We start from the raw sequence: 21,526 nt of genomic DNA, 5'->3' as shown, positions 1-21,526 counted from the left end.
CGCGTTCCCACAGCGTACGGCTGCACATGGCCCCTTGAGTTTTTACCTCTTGACGCCCACCCTGCCTCCAGTCACCCTCCCCTCACACACACACACACACACACACACACACACACACACATCTGGTTCCCCCTTCCTACCTCCCGCTGGTTGCACCCGACCCCCGCCGCTGCAGCCTTTCTATGCATTTAAAGAGCTTTCTACCGTGAAATTCTTCCACAAATAAGGAATGTTTTATGACCTTTCGCCGACGTCTTAGGTTTCAAAGTAACCGCACTATTGCTTTTTGCTGTGTCGCCTGCAACACAAAACAATGCATTTTGATAGCCACCCGAACCTTAAGCAAACAACAGATGTTTCGCCATATGGCATAAAAATGTACACCATTGCGTTTATGGTGTGCTCTTTAACAGCCTTGTTGCTCCTTAGTGCCGTTTATGACTCCCCGGCGCCCTGACGCGACCCTCTCCACCTTAATTCGATGCTCATAACACCTCGTCGCACCCTCCCACTTCACAACTTCCTTCATAACGTGAGTGCACCTTCAGAGGCAGCACAGCGACGGGGACAACAAACAACTTGGCCAATCCTCAGCCCGGCCTGCACCTGGTACGCGCCCTCCCCCACGCGTCCGGCCCTCCCACGGCCTCCAATCCGCGACGCCTGCTCGGGCCAATGGATACATCCGCCAGCAGGTCGCGGAAGCCACGAGGCAGCGCCAGGATTTCGCTGTTCGGCGGCAGACATGACCTTCCCCGCCAGTACTGGAGGAATATATTTGTATATTCATAGACTTGTCGTTCGCCGTCGAATCCTTTATTTCAGCTCCATCTAACTTGACCGATAACGTGAATTAGATTACCCGATACTTAACCGTCCCGTTGAGTCACAGTCGCCGCTGTCGCCGATATTATGAAACCAATATAGGTGCTGCCAATTCCCCTCACACAGTGCCTTCACCGGCATCCTAATCGAGTGTTTGGGGGTGCGGGGGAAGGAGAGTGGCGCGCCTTTCCCTGCTCCCCCCGACCCTCCCCGCCCTGGCGAGCTTCCGTTAATGAGCCATTCCATATTCACGCAGAGAGCGACAATTAGCAATCTGCAGTCCCACGCCGAGGTTCAGCAAGTTCCGGGAAGCGGCGAGGGAGCCGAGCGAGGGGCGCCGCGGGACGCCGGTCGTCCATTACCGCGCCAGTAATATCCGTGTGAGCAGCGGAGTGGTGTGCTCCGTGCCTTCCTGTAATTACGGCGCCGAACACCTATAACTATGATTATTTGCTGATATCGCAGAAGTAATTGAGATGTTAATGCACACCGGCAATCACTGAATAAGGTAGTCACATCGCCACCCGCGCCAGTGTGCGGCACAACACTCGTGACTCCTGCCGTGACTCGCCCTGGCTCCTCACTGGCCCTCCTGCTCACTGCGGGGAAACGTGAAACGCAAACAGCAGGTAATGCGACAGCGGGGTTATAAAAACAAAGCATGAAACGGTGGATGCGACAAAAACAGGAGGTGGTGGTGTAAACATGTGTGAAGATGAGACAGACAGACAGACGCGCCGCCACACACAGTCCATGTGGCCAGCTCATCACTTCAGCCGCGAGACACGACCCCCCGCCGTCCTGGCGTGACCCCTCAAGGTTACACAAAAGACACACCTGTCTGCTGCACCTCCCTTAGCCCTCTCGCAAACATTCACGTCCATCAGACCGAGTGCTCTAGAAATCAGGAAATCCGCAACATTCAGAGCGAAAGCATGTCACTGAGGCGGTGCTTCAAGCCCGCAAAGGAAGCCCACAAGCAGAGGACACGTGAAGCGCGGCTGTCACGTGTCCAGGTCAGCTGAGGGTGGAAGGAAGTCACGCAGCCCTGCCTATCAAAGAGCCTCGCATGGCCACGCCGCATTGGGTCACCGGTCACCTTGCCTTCCCTTCCATCGGTCACATCTGTCTACTCGGGCCAGGGAAGGTCTGTGGTCGCCTCGCCTGGTCCATACTGATTTTAGGACGCCGCATCGATCACCGCCAGCTCCAGTGATCTTCATGCAACGCATACAGCAGCTCTTGTTAACTTGTCCCAGGCGCGGGTGTCCCCTTGCTAACCACACGGTAATGGTCTCTATGCACCAAGTTTATGTCCCCAAGAGCACGTCTGCCGCCCCTCGACGACAAGGTTCAGTTACCGGAGGCATCGCGGCGCTCATAAATCAGAGTTCCGAGTGATGGAATGCGACACTGTAATGCCTGGCTCGTGACGGGGGAGTGAGTGACACACGGCCGGGATAGCGACGCCCTGAGTGGCGGATTAGGCGACGTGCTGTAGCTAAGGGGCGCCAGCTGCCTACAGGGACAAATTACTCCTTATGTACACCTACCCACGCGATGGTGTACAAAAAACGATATTCTCACCAGGTAATTATATCAAAGAAGCTTTTACCACCACTTAATAACACTACGTCAAGGGAGAGGGAGTCCTTTTTCATGTTAATTTGGCTACACGTGGTAATTGGGAGTGGCGGTGGTGGTGGTTCAGGAAGCGAGGTAGGCAAGGAGGTGAGGCAACGCGGCGGGCGGTGGGGCTTGGGCAAGGGGAAGGCATCTGAAACCCGTCAGTGATCGATATCAACACTTCCGCTCCGCCAGCCAGCCTTCCTCGTGCCTTGCTTGCTTGCTTGTTTGTTGGTCATGTTGTTGTTGTTGGCAGTGGTGGCGGTGATGGTAGAGGTGGTGGTGGTAGGGTGGTGCGCCTTCATAGTATAGATTAAAACTAGTTAAAGCTGTTGAAATATGTACTACCCTGGACATTCCTTGAACCACCACGTCACATCGCTGCATTTTTTGGTGTCTGTGTCAAGTAGATTTGTGTTGTGGCGAGACCAGCGAGGCGACGAGAATGCCGTGACAAAGAACACTACTGTTACACACACACACACACACACACACACACACACACACACACACACACACACTCAAACTCACTCTCTCTCTCTCTCTAGGGACGCCACCGCCAGTTGTCCCTAACATCAGCAGGGCCGCCTGATATTGCTTAGTAAAGACCTATTATCGAGTGATTTAGGGACCGGCGGCTGTCTGACCTAAGAGTGACACGGGATAAATCTAGTTATGAGGTAGTCATTCCCAGGAGGCCAACACGGTAATTCTCTCTCTCTCTCTCTCTCTCTCTCTCTCTCTCTCTCTCTCTCTCTCTCTCTCTCTCTCTCTCTCTCTCTCTCTCTGGCAGCAGGCTTTGTTTTGGTTTGCAAGAATAACAGAGAAGCAGGTTACATTTTTAAAAACCCGTCTTTTGTGTTCCATTCAGTGTTACTCCAGCTCGCCACAACACTTGCGACGCTTTTCATACATATAATTCTTTCGTGCAAACACTCGCCTTGTATAGATTAGCTGCGAAAAGGCGGAGGTAGACGAGAAAAGACCTGGGAAAATATCGCGGTATCGGCATGTCTCTAGACGGCGCAGCACAAACACAATCCCGGAAACGCGCATTAAGGGGCCACGGACGTGATTTGTTTCATGTTTGCGCCGAGTTTACCGACTCTGCTCCGTGATGAAAATATATTGCACGGAAAGGCCCTGAAAACACATCAAAGGGGCGAGGAAATACGTGTTTTCCTACATCGTAAATTCAGACCAAGTGGAAAATTATATATTGAATAATTGAGAGCATCCACAAAGGCCTGGGTGAGTAACGTGTGTGTGGAGAGAAAGAATAGTGAGTCCATCTCGTACTTACCACAGACTTGCCCTTGTTGAAGCAGACGGAGCTGTCATGTTGCTTGGAGAACCACACTATTCTCTGTGAGGGAAAGAAAACAGATCATTAGTATTACGTTTCTATTAGTGCTTTTACTATTACACTTACACCACTACTACCTGTAACCCTACTACTACTACTACTACTACTACTACTGGTACACTCCTTACTAGCTTCACTCCAGCCATGCCAGCCAGCCAGTCAATATTCCATAAGGTCTTGTCTGGCGCCGCACCTTCTCTTAGCCTTCACCTGCCCGTCTCTTCCTCGTGACTGCATAACCTTTACCTAACTACATGAAATACTTAAACGGTAATACTATGAAAGAATATCCTAAACTCTCTCTCTCTCTTTCTCTCTCTCTCTCTCTCTCTCTCTCTCTCTCTCTCTGTTAACAAGGCCAACATTATCCTATATGAATAAACTCGTCGGACGTAAGTTATGGTGACGGGTGGAGGGAGGAAGCTGTGCGTCATGCGCCTGTTAGCAGCGACGTGGCCAGCCCGCGCCTCCCCGCCAGGATGTTGTGACCCGCGCCACTCACACCCCTCACGCCACGCCCCTGCAGGACACGCGCGCCAAAAATGGTCCACTATAGAAGCTATTTCGCAACTTTGTAAATTACTCCGTGATGTGTGTAAGGAACTGTTGAAGTTTTTAGTGGTGCCTCGCGCACGTTCTCCACACTGCTGGGTAACTGATCAGTATTTCGTAATATTTCGTGATAGTGGAGGAAACACGTCTACTGCATCACATGGAGGTTCTGAGCTGGACTGGATATTTTCAAAGAGAGTTTCGTGACGGAGGGCGTGTCGGGCGGAGCTCCTCGTCCGTCGATACAGAGTTCACTTGCACCGCCTGGGCCGCGTCTGCCCGCCCTCCCACGGGCACGTCTGTCCTCGTAAATATATACTTAGTTTGAGGATCACCGCGCGGGCTTCCAAAGCCGCGGCCACCGCCCCTGCCTCAGCCTGCATCAAATCACCTTTAAAAATAAACCAGGATTTTCCATATGATTTTTTTTTCTTCCCCAGTGTCCGCGGCGGGTGTGCAGCAAGCAAGCAGAACCTGTTTGGCGGCGTCCCGAGGCCCGGCTCAGCAGTCAGGTCCCGGCCAGGCCACACGCAACCACTGCGAGCTGCCCGCCGGGCTAATGCAAGCTAATTTGTATCATTAATGTGATATTTGGTCTTTTTGCTCGCCGCTAACCGATATATTTCAAACGTGTAATTTTGAGACTAGAAATCATGATCGAGATTCCCGCGTGGTCAAGGGGGACCCATCTAACCCCGACCCACTCCGCCCCGCAGTGCTCCGTCCTGCAGTGGCCCAGCCGTCACTGCATCGGCACTGAATGCCTCGTCTGGCCGGTGGCCGCGCCAGCTGCTTTACTGTTTATGGTGGATTTACGCTTGGCTGGTAACGGCGCAGCGACATCACTGGAATAACGCCGCGGCCCCGCCAGTGGTCCGCCGATGGCTTCCCCGCCCTTTAAACCCCCAACTTATGAACAATTCGGAGTTCAGCACACTGCCATTTGTTACTTCACGACCCATAATGCGGCGTGACACACGACGCCCCTGAAACGCCCCCTGACTAAAGAGTGTGGTCAGCCTGCAGGTGATGGATGGGATGACTCTGCCGTGACGTGCTGGTCGCGGCGCTGTGTAAGTGACAGCCACACACCCTCCCCTCCGTGCTAAGCTGCTTACACCCTTCAGCAGAGCCAATATTTTCATTCGTGGCCGGCACTTTCCCCACATCACACCTCACTCGCTCACACAATCACACCTGAGGAAATAAATCTCCGTGGGAAAAAAACTCACCTGACTAAGGTTCTCCACCAAGTTGTGGACGCTGATGTTGTACACGATGTTTCTGGAAAGAGAAGACGTGAATTAGTGACGTTTTCACACACAATATGCTTAAGAAGATCACACACACACACACACACACACACACACACACACACACACACACACACACACACACACACACACACACACACACACACACACACACACGCCTACAGTTGTTCCAGCGGCACATACTGGTACTCGCCCCTCACGCTGTAGTGCCCTGATGCTCAATTGTTCCCGCGTCTCACTCATTCCCGCAGGTGCTCCCGACGCGGCATTAAGCCCACACCCCAAATGCATCCATTCCTCCTGAACAAATGCCTCACTTCAGCTTCAAACGTGGGGGTTCAAGTTGTAAATGGAGTGCATAAAAAGTAATGTTCACCTCAATGAAAACCTGAGAGTGAGAGAGGGAGAGAAAGGGGGAGGTGAGAGAGAAGGCCGTGAGAGAGGGAGAGAGAGTCAGGGAAAAGAACAAAAGCTGTGTTAAGTTCTGTTGCTGGCTGGCTGGTTTTCTCTCCTCACAGATTTGGCGCAGCGCGATAGCAGAGTCAGACCTCAGGAAGAGCCAAACTTTTGGGTCCGGAACAGTTACTCTCTCGCCGCCTGGCTTCGTTGTTAAATTAGGCATCAAACGCAGCAATTGCTCCAAGCGATAAACAGAATTACTGAAAATTCCACACTTTCCTCCGGCTCCCTCGTTCAGGTTAATATTTCATGGTCAAGACAAAACACGCCTCGGGCGAGGCCACAGATCCGGCAAACACATCTAAACTTTGGTCTTAACTTTAGCGCACTGTGTCGAACGGCGGCCACCGTTCCTGCCCTGCCCCTTTACTTCCTCCCGCCTCTGAAGTTTTTATACTTCTCAGAAACTTCCACTACCTCTTTATTTTTCATGAGGGCGAGAGGAGGCGGGCACGAGGGGAAGTGACGTGGCGTGGGAGCACCGGCAGCTTGAAAAGAAGTACAATGGCAGCAACAGTGACTGGAATACAAGTAGTAGTGAGGCAGCAGCAGCAGCAGCAGTGAAGGGTGCACAGCAGGAGTGTGGCCCTACCCGCCTCCCGCTGCACCCTCGCCACACCCACCGCGTCACCCGCAGGCACGCCGCAAGACAACACGCAGAATATACCGAAAACGTGAAGCTGGAGTGAGAGAAATAGACAACTTCAAGCTTTGCAAGAAAACTCAGAGCGTGGAAGAAAAGAATATAATATAGAAGCTATGAACACAAAAAGTAACATAAAAACTTATTACCCATGGCAAAAATCATGGGATGGAAAGTAAAAGCTAACAGGGAAAGGACGCCGCGGGCCAGACTCCCACAACCCGCCACACGAGCGGGAATTCAATATCCATTATAAGAATTGGATCCTCTTCCCCAACGCGGAGTAAATAACACTCTGCCTTCCCTCTTTCTCTTCCTCCTCCTCCTGGCTCCTGCTGCTCCTCCTCCTCCTGCACCTTCTCTCGCTGCCGCTGTCTTCCTTCAGGCACTCACCGTGATCGATATCCCTGTGAGTGTCTTTATTCAGTTGAAACGCTACAACACTTTTCTCTGTGCGGCAAAAGTTGGCTCGGGTGTTCTTATACACACCCACAATGCAGTACAACGGTAGAAAAAAAGAAGAAAGGCCCACAATTACCTAACCACGCGACTCTTGGCAGTTTTTACACTGGGCGAGCAACACGCAGGGAAGGAATAAACGCCGCCTGCATGACTTTAAAAACAGCTAAAGACAAGCCACAGGTTACCCAGTGCCTGTCCGCCCACACATCCTGGCCCACGCTGGCGGCCGCGACCTAGACTCATCCTCGAAAATACGGGGAAATATACTTTCGCTTAATATCAGCAACTTTAATTAGGATAAGCAGACAGAGGGTCGCCGGATGAACTTGGGAGCAGACCGTGGCAGACCTAAAAATGGTGGTTAAAAGCGAAACGCAGAGGCGGGCCGCGACCCTCCCCAGCGGCAGACGGAGCGGCGCCCCAGCACGCCCGCCGTAAGTAAACAGTCAGGGACAATTCTTTAGTCGGGAACATCAGGAATTATTCATGTTCAAGACAACACGGAACAAGAGAGAAAAAGAACTCCAATTAGCCATGCTCTTTCAAATTCTAAAGGGGTTGAATGCAGACCGCTGGAAGCCGTCTCCTTTAAGGGAACGCTGCAGAAGGTTGCATTTTTGTGAGGGTTTGCCAGACTCCTGCTGCATCCACGGCGGTAAACTGTAATTATTGACGGGATGATTAAATGTGTTGTCCGCGTCAAAGCTGAGACTTGATTATTCACGCTCCGCGGCCTGAGTTGTCAACACGACGGGTGACATTACAACCCTCGAGGTGTATTATAATTTCTCCAAGTCGGTCTCCCTGAATGTAAAGCGAAGACTCCTGCCTGAAAACGGCCACCAGTTGAGGCGTCGAGAGCAAACTTTTAATTTCTCGATCGCGTAAGATTTATTTATGGAAAACCGTGAACTTTACGACGGCAGTATTTTTCAGGGAGTCGTTCTCAGGATTCAGTCGGATTCCTCGCCTCACGAACTCGATTTTCGGTGCCACTCGTGTCCCCTTTCCATCCCGGCCTCTTTGGGGAGACATTTTCGGATTCCAAGATAAACAAAGACGGGACTCAGTGGCGTCGGAGGAGCCACTTGAGGGTAACGTCGCGGCCTCCTGCTCCTTTCCTTTCCTTCCTTCCTTCCTTCCTTCCTTCCTTCCTAAAGACGCAAGACCATCACAATGTTATTTCACGCCTCCGTTCACCATTGTTATGCGATTTTTCTTCTCTTTATTTTGTTGGCTTCGTGCAGGAGTGTTTACCGTGTTTCGTTTTCTTTCCTTTCAGAGTGACGCGCTTCAGTTGTGGTCGTTACGGCGATTTTTTTTTTTTTGTTCTCTTTCTTGGCTTCATCTCAGTTTTTGTGCGAAAGTTTCCTGACATTATCACCATACGTTAGACTCTCTCTCTCTCTCTCTCTCTCTCTCTCTCTCTCTCTCTCTCTCTCTCTCTCTCTCTCTCTCTCTCTCTCTCTCCTCTCTCTCTCTCTCTCTCTCTCTCTCTCTCCTTACTATAGAGAATCCATCTTTCAAGCTTGCCAGGCACAATCCTCCTCCTCCTCCTCCTCCTCCTCCTCCTCCTCCTCCTCCTCCTCCTCCTCCTCCTCCTCCTCCTCCTCCTCCTCCTCCTCCTCCTCCCTCTCCTCCCCCTCCTCCTCCTTCCACCACCACGATCTCCCCAGCTTGAGTCGTCCCGAACACTACGACCTTTCTTATTCTCCCCTATCGACCCCTCCCGCGGCCCCTGACTCTCCTCCGTCCCTTCCTCCCACCGCCTGCTGTCGCCACTTGGTCGGGGTTCCTTTCTGACGGTGAGAGGCGAGCCGAGGACACCCTAGGGCAGAGTTAAATAAATTACCTTCGGCCGAATGAACGCTCCCTTCTTCCCCTCCTGCAGACGACTCCCGCCCTTCACGCACGCTGCCACAGAGGAGGCCAGGAGGCGTGTGAATGAAGTTTGTGCGTCTGATTGCTCTACTGAAGCTTAGGGATTAAACGTACGTAGGTGCGCGTGTGTGTGCGCGTGTGGTTTTTAGTTACTGTTGGCCTTCACTAGACTTTAGGATGCTCTCTCTCTCTCTCTCTCTCTCTCTCTCTCTCTCTCTCTCTCTCTCTCTCTCTCTCTCTCTCTCTCTCTTTTTTTTTTAGTATATATTGAAGCGAGAACTGCAATTTTTCTCTCATTTACTCGACACTGAAATGGGTCATGTGCTTCAAGAACAAACACGTGAGATACTGAGACACTCCTCCCTCTCTCTGTCTCCCTTTGCCTCCCACACAAACATATTCATGACTTATAACTCAAAATGGCAGAGAGAGAGAGAGAGAGAGAGAGAGAGAGAGAGAGAGAGAGAGAGAGAGAGAGAGAGAGAGAGAGAGAGAGAGAGAGAGAGAGAGAGAGAAAGAGAAAGCAATGTAAAATCAAAGAAGTGTCTCCTCAGTCGGTCCAGGCAGGCAGCTGATAAGGGGTCAGCGTCTCACTCTGGCCAACCTAAAGCACAGTTGTAGGTGGCAGTAAAAGGCAGTTCCCAGCAGGAGTGTCGCGCCCCGGGGGACCATAAACCTCTCGTCGGTCAGGGAGGAGCCTATGCCCCCTCTCCTGATACCATACTCTACCACCCCCTCCTACCACCCCCTCCTCCCTAAGTTCCCTCGTCACACCCACCTTCCCCCCTAGCTCCCCCATCAGCCCCGTCTCTCAGTCCTTCCTTCCCCTTCCGGAGTCCCCAAGGAGCTGCCTAATAAAAGTAAGGGTCGACGCGCCTCCTGTGTCTTATCGGCGCCATATTGATTGGGTTCTTCCTTATCTCCTGCATCATGGACGTGCGGCGAGGGAGGCGGAAAGGAGGAAAGGAGGGCGACGACAAATTTCTATGGATAAATTAAGATAGATTTCAAGGAGTATAATTAGTGAAATGAGCAGAGGAGGAGGAGGAGGAGGAGGAGGAAAAGGAGGAGGAGGAGGAGATAACATCGGAGAGGAGGATGATAAGAGAGAAAAATATATGGCGGAGACAGTAAGAGGAAGAGGACGAAGAGCAGTATGAGGATTTAGAGGAGGAGGAGGAGGAGGAGGCTGCATCCAACCATCCCTTTACCTCAGCCGCGTCCCGCAACTCAGCGACGAGACACAGCGCCACTCCCGTAATGTCTCTGTCCGGCATTATGGTCGGATACAACTGCACACTTATGGCCATTCCTCCGCAGATTTAACAGAGCAGCGGGCAGTAACTCCTGTGGTCCCTGCTGCTGCTCCTGAGTGCCCGCCGTGCTCGCTGCAACACGCCCTTTCATCTGGCAGCTTAGGAGCGCTCCAGGCACCCGGCGTGGCTTAACCCGGCACGGAACAAGAATAAACGGAATTTACAAGAACCAAATTTCACTCCCACCAAAGGATGTGACGTAAGTTGTCGACATGGGAGGAGGGAATAGGGGGAATGGGGAAGGGCAGGAGGTGTAGGGGTAAGGTGTGCCGGAGTGAGGCTCATTAGGGTAAGGTAGGCTGCCTGTCGATTAAGGTGAAGGAGGGGAAGGGAGTAATGGCCGTGTAAGTGAAGAAGGTGAGGATTATGAGTGTTTGTCAGGTGAGGGGAAGCAGCTGAGGGTTAATGGGAAGGAAGCAGGGCCCGTCAGTGCTTGTGCGTGTGACTGCGGGGCGTCTGGGAGGTGCCGGTATGACGGAGGGGTAAGGCACACACTGAGGTTCGCTGGCAAGACGCAAAACTCCTACAGGAATCTACAGACTCAAAGCAACAGCGGCAACTTTACAGCTTAAGGTGCGAATTTTCACTGGCGTCCCATTCGAAGCAGTGCCGGGCGAGGCAAGTAAGTTAGCTTCTTTCTTTCAGCGAGCCCTTACATGCTGCACCTCTCGCAATGCTTCCTAAACTTTTCTCAGGGGTTACCTACCACCACCACCACTGCCCTGACCCCCACGCTCTCTCTCTCTCTCTCTCTCTCTCTCTCTCTCTCTCTCTCTCTCTCTCTCTCTCTCTCTCTGTGTGTGTGTGTGTGTGTGTGTGTGTGTGTGTGTACATTTCTCCCTCCCCGGCACAAGCTTGTTTGCATTCGTTTAATTTCCGCGTCGTGTCATTTCTAAAGCGCGTTTACAGAACTTTTTCAACGCGGCAGCCTCTTCCCTTCACGTGAACTCGACGCCTCCGGGAGTAGATGAGTAGGTAAGCCACTGCTGCAGGTGTCGCGAGAGAGGGAAGGGAGGGGGAGACGGGTGGGGAAGCAGCGTCAACACAGAGACACGTGCCGTTATTTGCAGAAGTTTGGTGAGGGCGCGGCAAAGTTGTGGAAGTGATGCATGTAGCGCGCTGCGGAGGGTGGCGGTGTGGAGCAGAGGAGGGCGCAGTGGGAGTAATGGCGGCGAGCTGGCGGTGGCAGTGGCGGGGGTGGTGGCGGCGGGGGCGGCGGCTAGCACTCCATCACCGCTCTGAGTCAATGGCCCGTGAAATACAACATGGCCTAGGCGTGATCGGAGGTCCAACCCGCGCCGGGCCGCCCCTGACCTCGCACTCCAACCTTGAAACGACTTCACCAACCCGCCCTCCACTCTTGCCAAGTACAATAATCCACCAGGACCTTAATTTCCTTCCTCTTCCATCCGTACAGTCCCTTTCCAGCCAGTATTCCCCTCTCTCTCTTTCCCTTTTCCCTCATAAGCCTTCCTGATAAGCAAAGGAAAGACGAGAGATGAGGCTGATGAAAATGCACCAGAGGAAAGGACAAAAACGAATCAAAATGCGTAACTGTCTACTCGCCGTGTTTTTAACTGTATTGGGGCGCGGATTCCCTTGGGCCCTGTTAGAGCTGAGCGAGGGAGAGGGAAGGGGAAAGTGGAAAGGGGAAAATGAGTCCGGTGAGGGGAGCGAGGGGAGAAAAGAGAGAGACAGAGACTGAAAGGGGCATGAGCAGAGTAAATGACTGCAGTTGAAACAATGAAATGCAATTAATGAGAGAGAGAGAGAGAGAGAGAGAGAGAGAGAGAGAGAGAGAGAGAGAGAGAGAGAGAGAGAGAGAGAGAGAGAGAGAGAGAGAGAGAGAGAATCAAGCAGATCACATTATAGGAGAAATGAGATGAGAGAACTGAGAGAAAAAAATAACGAAAAAAAAAACAACTAAAACAGAGAGAGAAAAAAAAAAATAACACCAACACTGAACCAGATTCCACACCATTCGAACGCAACCATTCTGAACCCAAATCATTTAATGGATTTTCAAGTCACCGAGGCAATATTGGGAAGTGTTGCCAGATCCACCACCAATCGATCGCTCCCAGCCCTCTAAATTTACGTTCATGTAACACTTGATTGAACAATAGAGATGCGAACCAACTACAACTAACACGCTGCACAACAAGTGGTGATACAGTAGCTGGTGCTGCGGCGGCGGTGGTGGTGGTGGTGGTGATGTATTGTGGTGGAGGTAGTGGTCGTGGTGGTGAGGGGGTCAGAGGGAGGGTGGTGTGATTAGGAGGGAAATTTGTAGTGAGTGGGGAATTGTGTTGGGGAATAGTGGTGAAGTGGTGGGGAGTTACGAGTGGTGGGAAATGGTGGGGAGTAATGGGAGTGGTGAGCAAGTGGCAGAGAATTGTAGGGGATGGTATGAAAAATAGGATAAGTTAAGTTATAAGAACTGATGAGGAATGCCAGGAAATGGTTAGGTTAAGTTTGGTTAAGGAAATAAATGGGGTATGATAAGGATGGTAAACAGTGGTAGAAGAAACAGCCTATGTTAGGTTATAGGAACAGCTGAGGAATGGCAGAGAAAAGAAGGGAGTGGCAGAAAATGATGAGGAACAGCAGGCAGGGAGTGGTGTGATTCAAGGAAGATGTAAGAACTAGGAAGAACTTGAGCGATGATGCAAAGAAAGAAAGAAAAACAAAAATCTTACAAAAACATCCAAACTCACTTATATGAACGCGACCCTCAAAACTTAGTCTGAGCCTTGAGCAACCTCAGTATGCCACCAATACGATAACACGCGGGGACATCTTGAGGCATCGAGAGTACGCAGACTAACGCGCACTTCAAAATACTACAACTTCATTTCCAATTTCGGTCAGCCTTTTCTTCCCCCATTTCACGAGCGTCAATTGGAGAGGAGAGCTACTTTCTGGTTTCAATAGGAGAATGTGGAAGAGGAGGAGGAGGAGGAGGAGGAGGAGGAGGAGGAGGAGGAGGAGGAGGAGGAGGAGGAGGAGGAGGAGGAGGAGGAGGAGGAGGAGGCGAAAGAGGAAGAAGAGAGAGTGCGCATAGGCGAGTTAAGGGGAGATTGAGAACGAAGAGGAGGAGGAGGCAGAGGAGGTCAGAGGAGTGTTGGGTGGGTGGGTGGGTGAATGCGTGGGTGACCTTGGCCGGGAACCCATTAATTTGGAGGTCGACCTCAGCCCATGTGGAGCAAGACGGAGATAAGCATCGGGTCTCCATAAATACCGAGGCTACGCAGTCAGCATGTCTCGTGTGAGTGTGTGTTGTGTGGCCACGCCTGAGACGACGACAGCAACGGTGACGGGAACAGTAAAGACTATCATAACATCATCAAGAGGCAACAACAACAATAACAACAATGACAGCTACAACAACAAGAACAAGAAGAAAACAACAATTACTGCTACTCTTACTGCTATGACTACTACTACTACTACTACTACTACTACTACTACAACAAGAGCAACTACAAAACTTTCTTCTATGGGCGTCACCAGTTTCTCACTTATTTGTAGCTTAGCCTTATCAGACTCATTAGCACCACCACTGCTGCCATAACCACCATTATTAACACTACAACGTCTACTACTACGAACACCACAAGCTCTAATGCGCCACAATTATGCTACAACCACTACCACTTGACTCCCAAAGCCCACCACAACATTACAAATACACAACAAGATACAGTAATAAGCTCTACATTTAGCACACGGAACTACAACACCCCAAACAACAACCACAACATTCCTGACAATACCACCAGACCAGGCAGGCGACCACAGCGAAAATACTGCACCCCAAACCACCACCACCACCACCATGAACACTGCGACCATTATACCACTGAAGCAAACAAGTACCACCAGCCCACCACCACCAGCACCACTACAACCAAAGCTCACTTACTGCGCCTCAAGTGGGTCTGAGTGAGACGTAAATGTCACTGGCGATGTGAAGCAACAGACGCCACACGAACGCGGGCGAAAAGGGGACGAGGAGATGGAGGAGGAGGAGGAAGACGAGTGAAAGAGAGAGATAGATAGAGAGAGAGAGAGAGGAACATCATGCATGGAACAGACGATGATGGCGAAATACCGCAAAACATCAAAGAATCCAGATGGCTACGGACTAAAAAAAAAATAAAGCACATGAAAAAAAAGTAAAGAGCGGCCTAATGACTAAAGCAGCTCCATTTAAGGCCATGAGGCGGGCGTGGGTTGGCTGGGAGGCTCGAAGCAAGGCGTCTGGGAGTGCTGCGAGTGAGTGCTGGGTGCTAAGAATGTGGGAGAGGGAGAGGGAGTGAGAGAGAGGGAGTGAGAGAGAGGGAGGGAGAGGGAGGGACAAGGACAAGATAGACCACACGACTTTAATAATATAGAACACGTAAATTAGAGGGACTAGGAACTTATTGGTCAAGGTCTTAAAGGCTCGACTTGAGTAGACTTTGATGTAGGAAAGGGGAGTAGGTTGGAGTGAGCAGGTTTTTATGGGTTTCAAGAGTATGTATAGGATTATGAAACTGGGTATTAAGGGATGAAGGATGGAGAATACAAGATTACACAAAGGGGATGAAGAAGAGGGACTGGAGTGGGGCTAATAAGTGGGAGAGAGAACAAAGGCTAGAGAGAGACTGTGAGAAGAGTGAGGAAGGAGTAGATGTAACAAAAAAAAAAAAAAAAAAAAAAAAAAAAAAAAAAAACGGGAATCAAATCTGAAATAGAATCGCCCCATGGTTGTAGATGAAGTGAGCCTAGTAGGGGGCGGTGGGGGGTGGAGGGGCTAGAGGCACTGAGGGTGAGGACACAACAGCAGAAACCCCGCAGGAGGTCACAGTCTGCCTGAATGAACTCCCTCACCCAAGGTCAGTCTTGCTCGGTCCTCAGATGCTAACATTCCCAGACACTACCCCTCAGTTGTCAGCACTTGGGAGCGGGTGAATGTCTCTCTATCTGACGTGGGTGTGTCTCAGAACGCGCTCTGCTTATCTCTTTATCTCCCTGTAGGTGTGAAAGCGTGTGTCTGTATGTCTGCTTATCTGTCTATCTAGGAACGTGTGTGAATGTTGCTGTGGCTGCCTGTCTGTCTGCCTGTCTTTTCTGTCTCTCCTGTCTACTGCCATGTGTGTGTGTGTGTGTGTGTGTGTGTGTGTGTGTGTGTGTGTGTGTGTGTGTGTGTGTGTGTGTGTGTGTGTGTGTGTGTGTGTGTGTGTGTGTCAGCAGAAGTCGCTCGCTTTCTACCAACACTGTTCGTAAGTCACGGAAACTTTGCCTACAAATCTCTCTCGATGTCTCTATGAATCGTCGCGGACACATGGGGAAGAGAGAGAGAGAGAGAGAGAGAGAGAGAGAGAGAGAGAGAGAGAGAGAGAGAGAGAGAGAGAGAGAGAGAGAGAGAGAGAGAGAGAGAGAGAGAGAGAGAGAGAGAGAATATGATAGGAGCAAACGACTACTACTCAGCATGAAGGTCACTCCTATACTTAACGGCCTAAGACAACACACACTGAAGCTAAACAACACTGGGAAGAAATGTACGTCTACACCATTAATTCAACTCCACATGACCTCCTCCTCCTCCTTCTGTTCCTGCTCCTCGTCCTTCTACCCTTCCTGTTTGCGCTCCCTGACTCCAAACACAGGACAAATATTCTCTCATCATCCCATAACCGCTATTATCAGAACCAGCTGCACTATCGTCTGTCAATAGGACGGAAGGAAGACCAGCTGAGAGGAGAGAAAAGACCATCTGGTACTGATCGAAGAACCTGCATGTGTGTGTGTGTGTGTGTGTGTGTGTGTGTGTGTGTGTGTGTGTGTGTGTGTGTGTGTGTGTGTGTGTGTGTGTGTGTGTGTTTCAGGGTCAAACAGCGAATAATTGATCCTCAGGGTCAATAAAAATACACAAAAATCGCCTTTGCTCACTAAAAAGCGAAGACCCTTGAACTCCAAGTAGCGGCTGTGTCCCTCAAGAGGCTGAGGTGAAGGGGACGGAGCCAGGGCCAGCGCCAGTGCCTCGTCAGTGCCAGCGTCACTCCCCCGGGCACTGTCTGGCGGTATTTCATCAGCACAAAAAAATATTGGAGCGATCACGACTTCTCTCCAAAAGTCGTTCAAACTGATCCTTGCTTTTTCGTTCTGACTTGCTCTTCGGGAACGTCCATCACGGTGTTGTCTATTATATCGTTCTTTTTCCTTTTTTTTTTCTTTTTCGTGAAGTTTTCGTTATACTCAAACTTTCAAGCACTGCAGGACACGAAGAAAATGAAGAAGAGGGAGAGAGAGATCTTTCTTTATTCTTTTTTTCTTTTCCCTTCACGAGGCTAAGATGAAAGTACCAACTCTTATAGAAAATGTAAACAGGAATGGATAAAACGGCGAGGGGACTTCACGACGTAGCATATAAAAGAAAACGACAAATATCCCGTAAAAAAAGAAAACGACGAGAAGACTTCACGACAGGGAATATAAAAGAAAACGACAAATATACCTAAAAAAAAAAAAAGAAAAAAAAAAGAAAATCACGACATCGAACAAGAAAAGAACACCACCAGTAAAACCAACACTGAATGATGAAGAAAAAAAAAAACACTAGAGAAAAATAGAGCGAAAAAAAGCTAAGACAGGAGGAAGGGAAGGCCAGAGGTGAAAGAAGGCTTTGCAGTCAGACGTGGATGGCATGGAAGGGGTGAGCAAACGTGGATGGGCTGAGAGAGAAGGGAAAGGGGCTTGGATGCGTGTTGACCAGTTCATCAGAGGAGCGTGGACTGAATGGGAAGGAGCAAAGAGGCCGCTTTTAATTAATACTGGGAGAGCATGAGAGAAAAGGAAGGAAGTGAGATGGAGGAGAAGATAGGAATGTGGAAGCAAAGGGATGGAGGAGGAGGAGGAGACAAGAGGTAAAGGAGGCGCAGGAATGGAAGATTTTACAAAGGAACTGATGAAGAAAAGGGAGAAAAAGGGCTAGTCTAAAAGGAAGAGATAAAGGAACAAAAATGGTTAGGAGATTGAACAAGGAAGATGATAAAAGGACAAGAGGGAGACTGAAGGATTGCACAAAGGACTAATGAAAAAAAGGAAGAGAGGACTAAATGATTTAAGGAAGGAATAAAAGAAGAAAAAAATGGTTGGAAGATTGAACAAGGAAAGATGACAAAAGGACAGGAAGGGGAATTAAAATTTAAACAAAGAAGAAAGTTAAGAAAAGGGAAAGAAAGGAGGAAATACTGGAGGAGAAGACGACGGAAGAGGAAATGAGGAAATAGCTAAGAGGATTAAGAAAGACATGCACGAATGGAGAAACAGCGGAAGAAAAGATAAAAATATGGAGAATAAGAAGATTAGAAAGAGAAAATACACACACACACACACACACAAATAACAAAACAAACAAACTAACGCACGATCAATTAAGGGCAAAGAAGAATCCGGTAACAAAAATAAACATAAACCAAAAAAAATAAGAAAAAACAATAACAAGGATTCCGTAGAGAGAGAGAGAGAGAGAGAGAGAGAGAGAGAGAGAGAGAGAGAGAGAGAGAGAGAGAGAGAGAGAGAGAGAGAGAGAAAGGAAACTACATATGAGGCTACCGTGTCCGACTACCAGACAGACACACAGACAGACGGACACGGACAGCAGGTGCCATGTTTTCAAATTTCAGGCTTGTTGCTATTGTCTTCCTTGAACGGGCTTTCGGTCTTTTATAGCAGGGATGACAGCCCACTCTATCAGGCTTTACGAGGGAGGAAATAACACCCAGTTGACCTCCTCCTCTTCCTCTTCTTCCTCTTTCTTTCCCCCTTCCCTTCCTCCTCCTATTCCTCCCACGCAATTTTCCTTACTCTTGAAAACATTATCAAATTGCTTTTTTTTTTTTTACATCAGTAGAAGAAATGAGTTTTAACAGATTATGCAGTGAGAGAGAGAGAGAGAGAGAGAGAGAGAGAGAGAGAGAGAGAGAGAGAGAGAGAGAGAGAGAGAGAGAGAGAGAGAGAGAGAGAGAGAGAGAGAGAGAGAGAGAGAGAGAGAGAGAGAGAGATAACCTTTCTTAGTATGATGTAAGCGCGTTTGTTTGCCTCTGTCACGTGTTGTTACTGCTGTTGTTGTTTGTGGGAGCTAAGTGAGAGACGACCTCCTGGGAGAGAGAGAGAGAGAGAGAGAGAGAGAGAGAGAGAGAGAGAGAGAGAGAGAGAGAGAGAGAGAGAGAGAGAGAGAGAGAGAGAGAGAGAGAGAGAGACGGGGTAAGTGAGGAAAAAGAAAGAGAGGAAGCAGGAGATAAAAGATAACAAGAAACTAACTGATAAAAACAGTAATAACAGGAGAAGAGAATAGGAAGTAAAAGAAAGAAGAGCAAAAAAAAAAAAAAAACTACACCGTAAAAAAAGAAGAGGGAAAGGCGAAATAAATAAAGGAATAGAGAAAACAAATAGAGATAAATTAGAAAACGTAAGAAGGTAAATGTGGGGAAAAAGAAAAGAAAAGAGAGGAAAGTGAGAGGAAGAACACATGGGGAAGAGAAAGGGGAGAGGGAGAGGTTATGGAAGAGGAAAGTGTGAGAGGAAAAGCTGCGAAAGGAACAAGAGAGGAGAGATAAAAGTAAGACGAGGAAGACAATGGGGAAAAATTATAATCATCATATCAGACAAGTCAAGAGGAGGAGGAGGAGGAGGAGGAGGAGGAGGAGGAGGAGGAGGAGGAGGAGGAGGAGGAAAAAGAGCTACTCAAGACTTAATAAATATGATGATGAGCAGAAACACTTAGAGAGAGAGAGAGAGAGAGAGAGAGAGAGAGAGAGAGAGAGAGAGAGAGAGAGAGAGAGAGAGAGAGAGAGAGAGAGAGAGAGAGAGAGAGAGAGAGAGAGAAAAAAAATACTGATGGAGATCCAGGAAAAGTTTTATCTAAGCCCCGCAATGGCATTGAGGAGGAGGAGGAGGAGGAGGAGGAGGAGGAGGAGGAGGAGGAGGAGGAGGAGGAGGAGGAGGAGGAGGAGGAGGAGGAGGAGGAGGAAACACATATGAGAAGAGAAATGAGAAGGAAGTTTGTAAAGGGAAGTTTGAATCAAAAGCCAAAGAGGAAATCAACAAAACAAAATTATGAGAAAAGAAAATTAAATTAGGAGAGTAAAAACATAACCAGAGAGAGAGAGAGAGAGAGAGAGAGAGAGAGAGAGAGAGAGAGAGAGAGAGAGAGAGAGAGAGAGAGAGAGAGAGAGAGAGAGAGAGAGAGAGAGAGAGAGACTGAGACTTTAAGGTCATATGAAAAGGTCAGGAAAGACACCAGTTTACAATGAATAAAAGGGAAAATGAAAATAAATGAAAAAAGGAAGGAAAGGAAAGTGATACAAACGAGCCAATAAAGGACACGAAATGAGGGAATAAGAATGGATAATAAACGATCCGACACTTAACGTTAAGACGGAAAGAGGGAGGAAAACTTACTAAAGAGGAAGAAAGACAAGAAGAAAGAAAAAAAAGTAATATAAAAGCGGATATAAAAGATAATAGCCATTCTTGTGTGTTTGGCCAGAGTACCTTTAAACACGCACACACACACACACACACACACACACACACACACACACACACACACACACACACACACACACACACACACACACACACACACACACACACACACACACACACGAAGACCTAAGTTGTGGGAAAAACTAAAAAAAAAAGTAAAGGAAACACAAACACTCAAGGTAGACCTAATTATACAAGTTAATGAAAATAATTTAGGAAAGTTAGAAAAAAAATGATAAAGAAAACTGGATTGTTGAGAGGGGACAAGGAAAAAAAATGTTGAGAAATGAAAAATGTTTGAATGATCTTTTTCACAAGGACAGTTTCCCCTTACAAAGAAATAACTGAAAGAGACCAATATCAATAAAAGAGCTTAGAAATATACATTAATTAAAAGAAAAAAACTGGACAGGCACTGACAGACAAACACGGTTATACTTAAGAAACTGAAACCACCTTTATGTTTTAAATCCCTTTGGTCTCTCATTAGAACGATTTTCAAATGTCACAAAGATGATTACACGAGTTCTCATTATTGTTTTCCCATTGATGACGCAGAACCCTCGTTAAACTAATATTAAAATCATAAAACACTCATGAAAACCCCCACAACATCTACTGCCATTAAAACAGATGACGTAAGGAAGGAAAAGCTCGGAATTGTGGCCCTATACACTGCAATAAGGTTAAAAGCACAGACAGATCCCTTACCTTGCTCCTATTAGCAGAGAATCGCCGTCCCGTTGCAAAAGTCGAAAATGATCCACTTCGCTTCTGTTTCCCGGGAAGACTTGTGACTCCAACTCTTCTGCAGAGGGGAAGGAAAAGATTCAATTAGCGCAAGCCAACACAAAGGTTAAAAGATACAAAGGAAAATGTACATGAGAAGTCTGTGTCTCTCTTTGTTCCTCTGTCTCTCTCTCTCTCTGTGTTTCTGTTTCCTTCTGCCATCACAGCGGAGGAAGAGGAAGGAGTAATTAAAGAGTGGAAGATGAATCAAAGGTAAAAATGTCCCAAAGAAAGCTGAAATTACAACGGCTAAACATTTTAAGACGAGGAAGAGGAAACACGAATTAAAAAGATGACAAGAATACTTAAACGTGAAAAAAAATATATCTCTTAGAAAACAAAGTAAAAAGAAAATATGCATACCGTGCTCTCTTTTATTACATTTATTCGTGTTCCAAAGTAGAAAACTAAAAAAAAAAATACATATATGAAAGTCACAATATCTAAAAATCCATAGACGGGAACAACATAGTGCAAAGTTAGTGGCCAGAACCGAACACCTTGAATCAATACACAGACAGGTAACAAAAAAAAAAAAAAATCTTTACTTACATCCCCAGACCACAAACAGCTTGGAGACGCAGAGGCATGAAGGATACAAGCCAGACACATACAAGTATACATAGGAACCTCGATTCATGTATGCATTTTGCGTAGGAATTATGTATACATGCAAAGAATATAAACACAGTCCTTTAAATATACTCCTACTTTCTTTTTCTCTCTCTTTCTCCCTATTTCTCTCCCTCTCACTTCACTTCTCTCCCTTCCTCTCACTGCCCTACACGCTCCCTCC

At 48.4% G+C, this 21,526-nt stretch overlaps 1 protein-coding gene across 1 annotated transcript in view; it reads right to left on the bottom strand.

Moving 5' to 3' along the window:
* LOC135109827 (semaphorin-1A-like) overlaps positions 1-20,762 on the bottom strand; it is a gene marked incomplete at its 5' end in the record, with an annotated part of 44,138 nt that extends 23,376 nt beyond the window's left edge. Inside the window, 3 exons of the mRNA XM_064021544.1 lie at positions 3,755-3,817; positions 5,602-5,653; positions 20,653-20,762. Of these exons, the coding sequence (XP_063877614.1) occupies positions 3,755-3,817; positions 5,602-5,653; positions 20,653-20,762 (225 nt within the window). The remainder of the gene's footprint in view (positions 1-3,754; positions 3,818-5,601; positions 5,654-20,652) is intronic.
* Positions 20,763-21,526: the final 764 nt, after the last annotated feature.

This window comes from Scylla paramamosain, chromosome 19 (genome assembly GCF_035594125.1).
Source record: "Scylla paramamosain isolate STU-SP2022 chromosome 19, ASM3559412v1, whole genome shotgun sequence".
NCBI classification, from domain to species: Eukaryota; Metazoa; Arthropoda; class Malacostraca; order Decapoda; family Portunidae; genus Scylla; species Scylla paramamosain.
The sequence above is the reverse complement of the archived record's forward strand: the minus strand, read 5'-3'. Positions and strand labels throughout refer to the sequence as shown.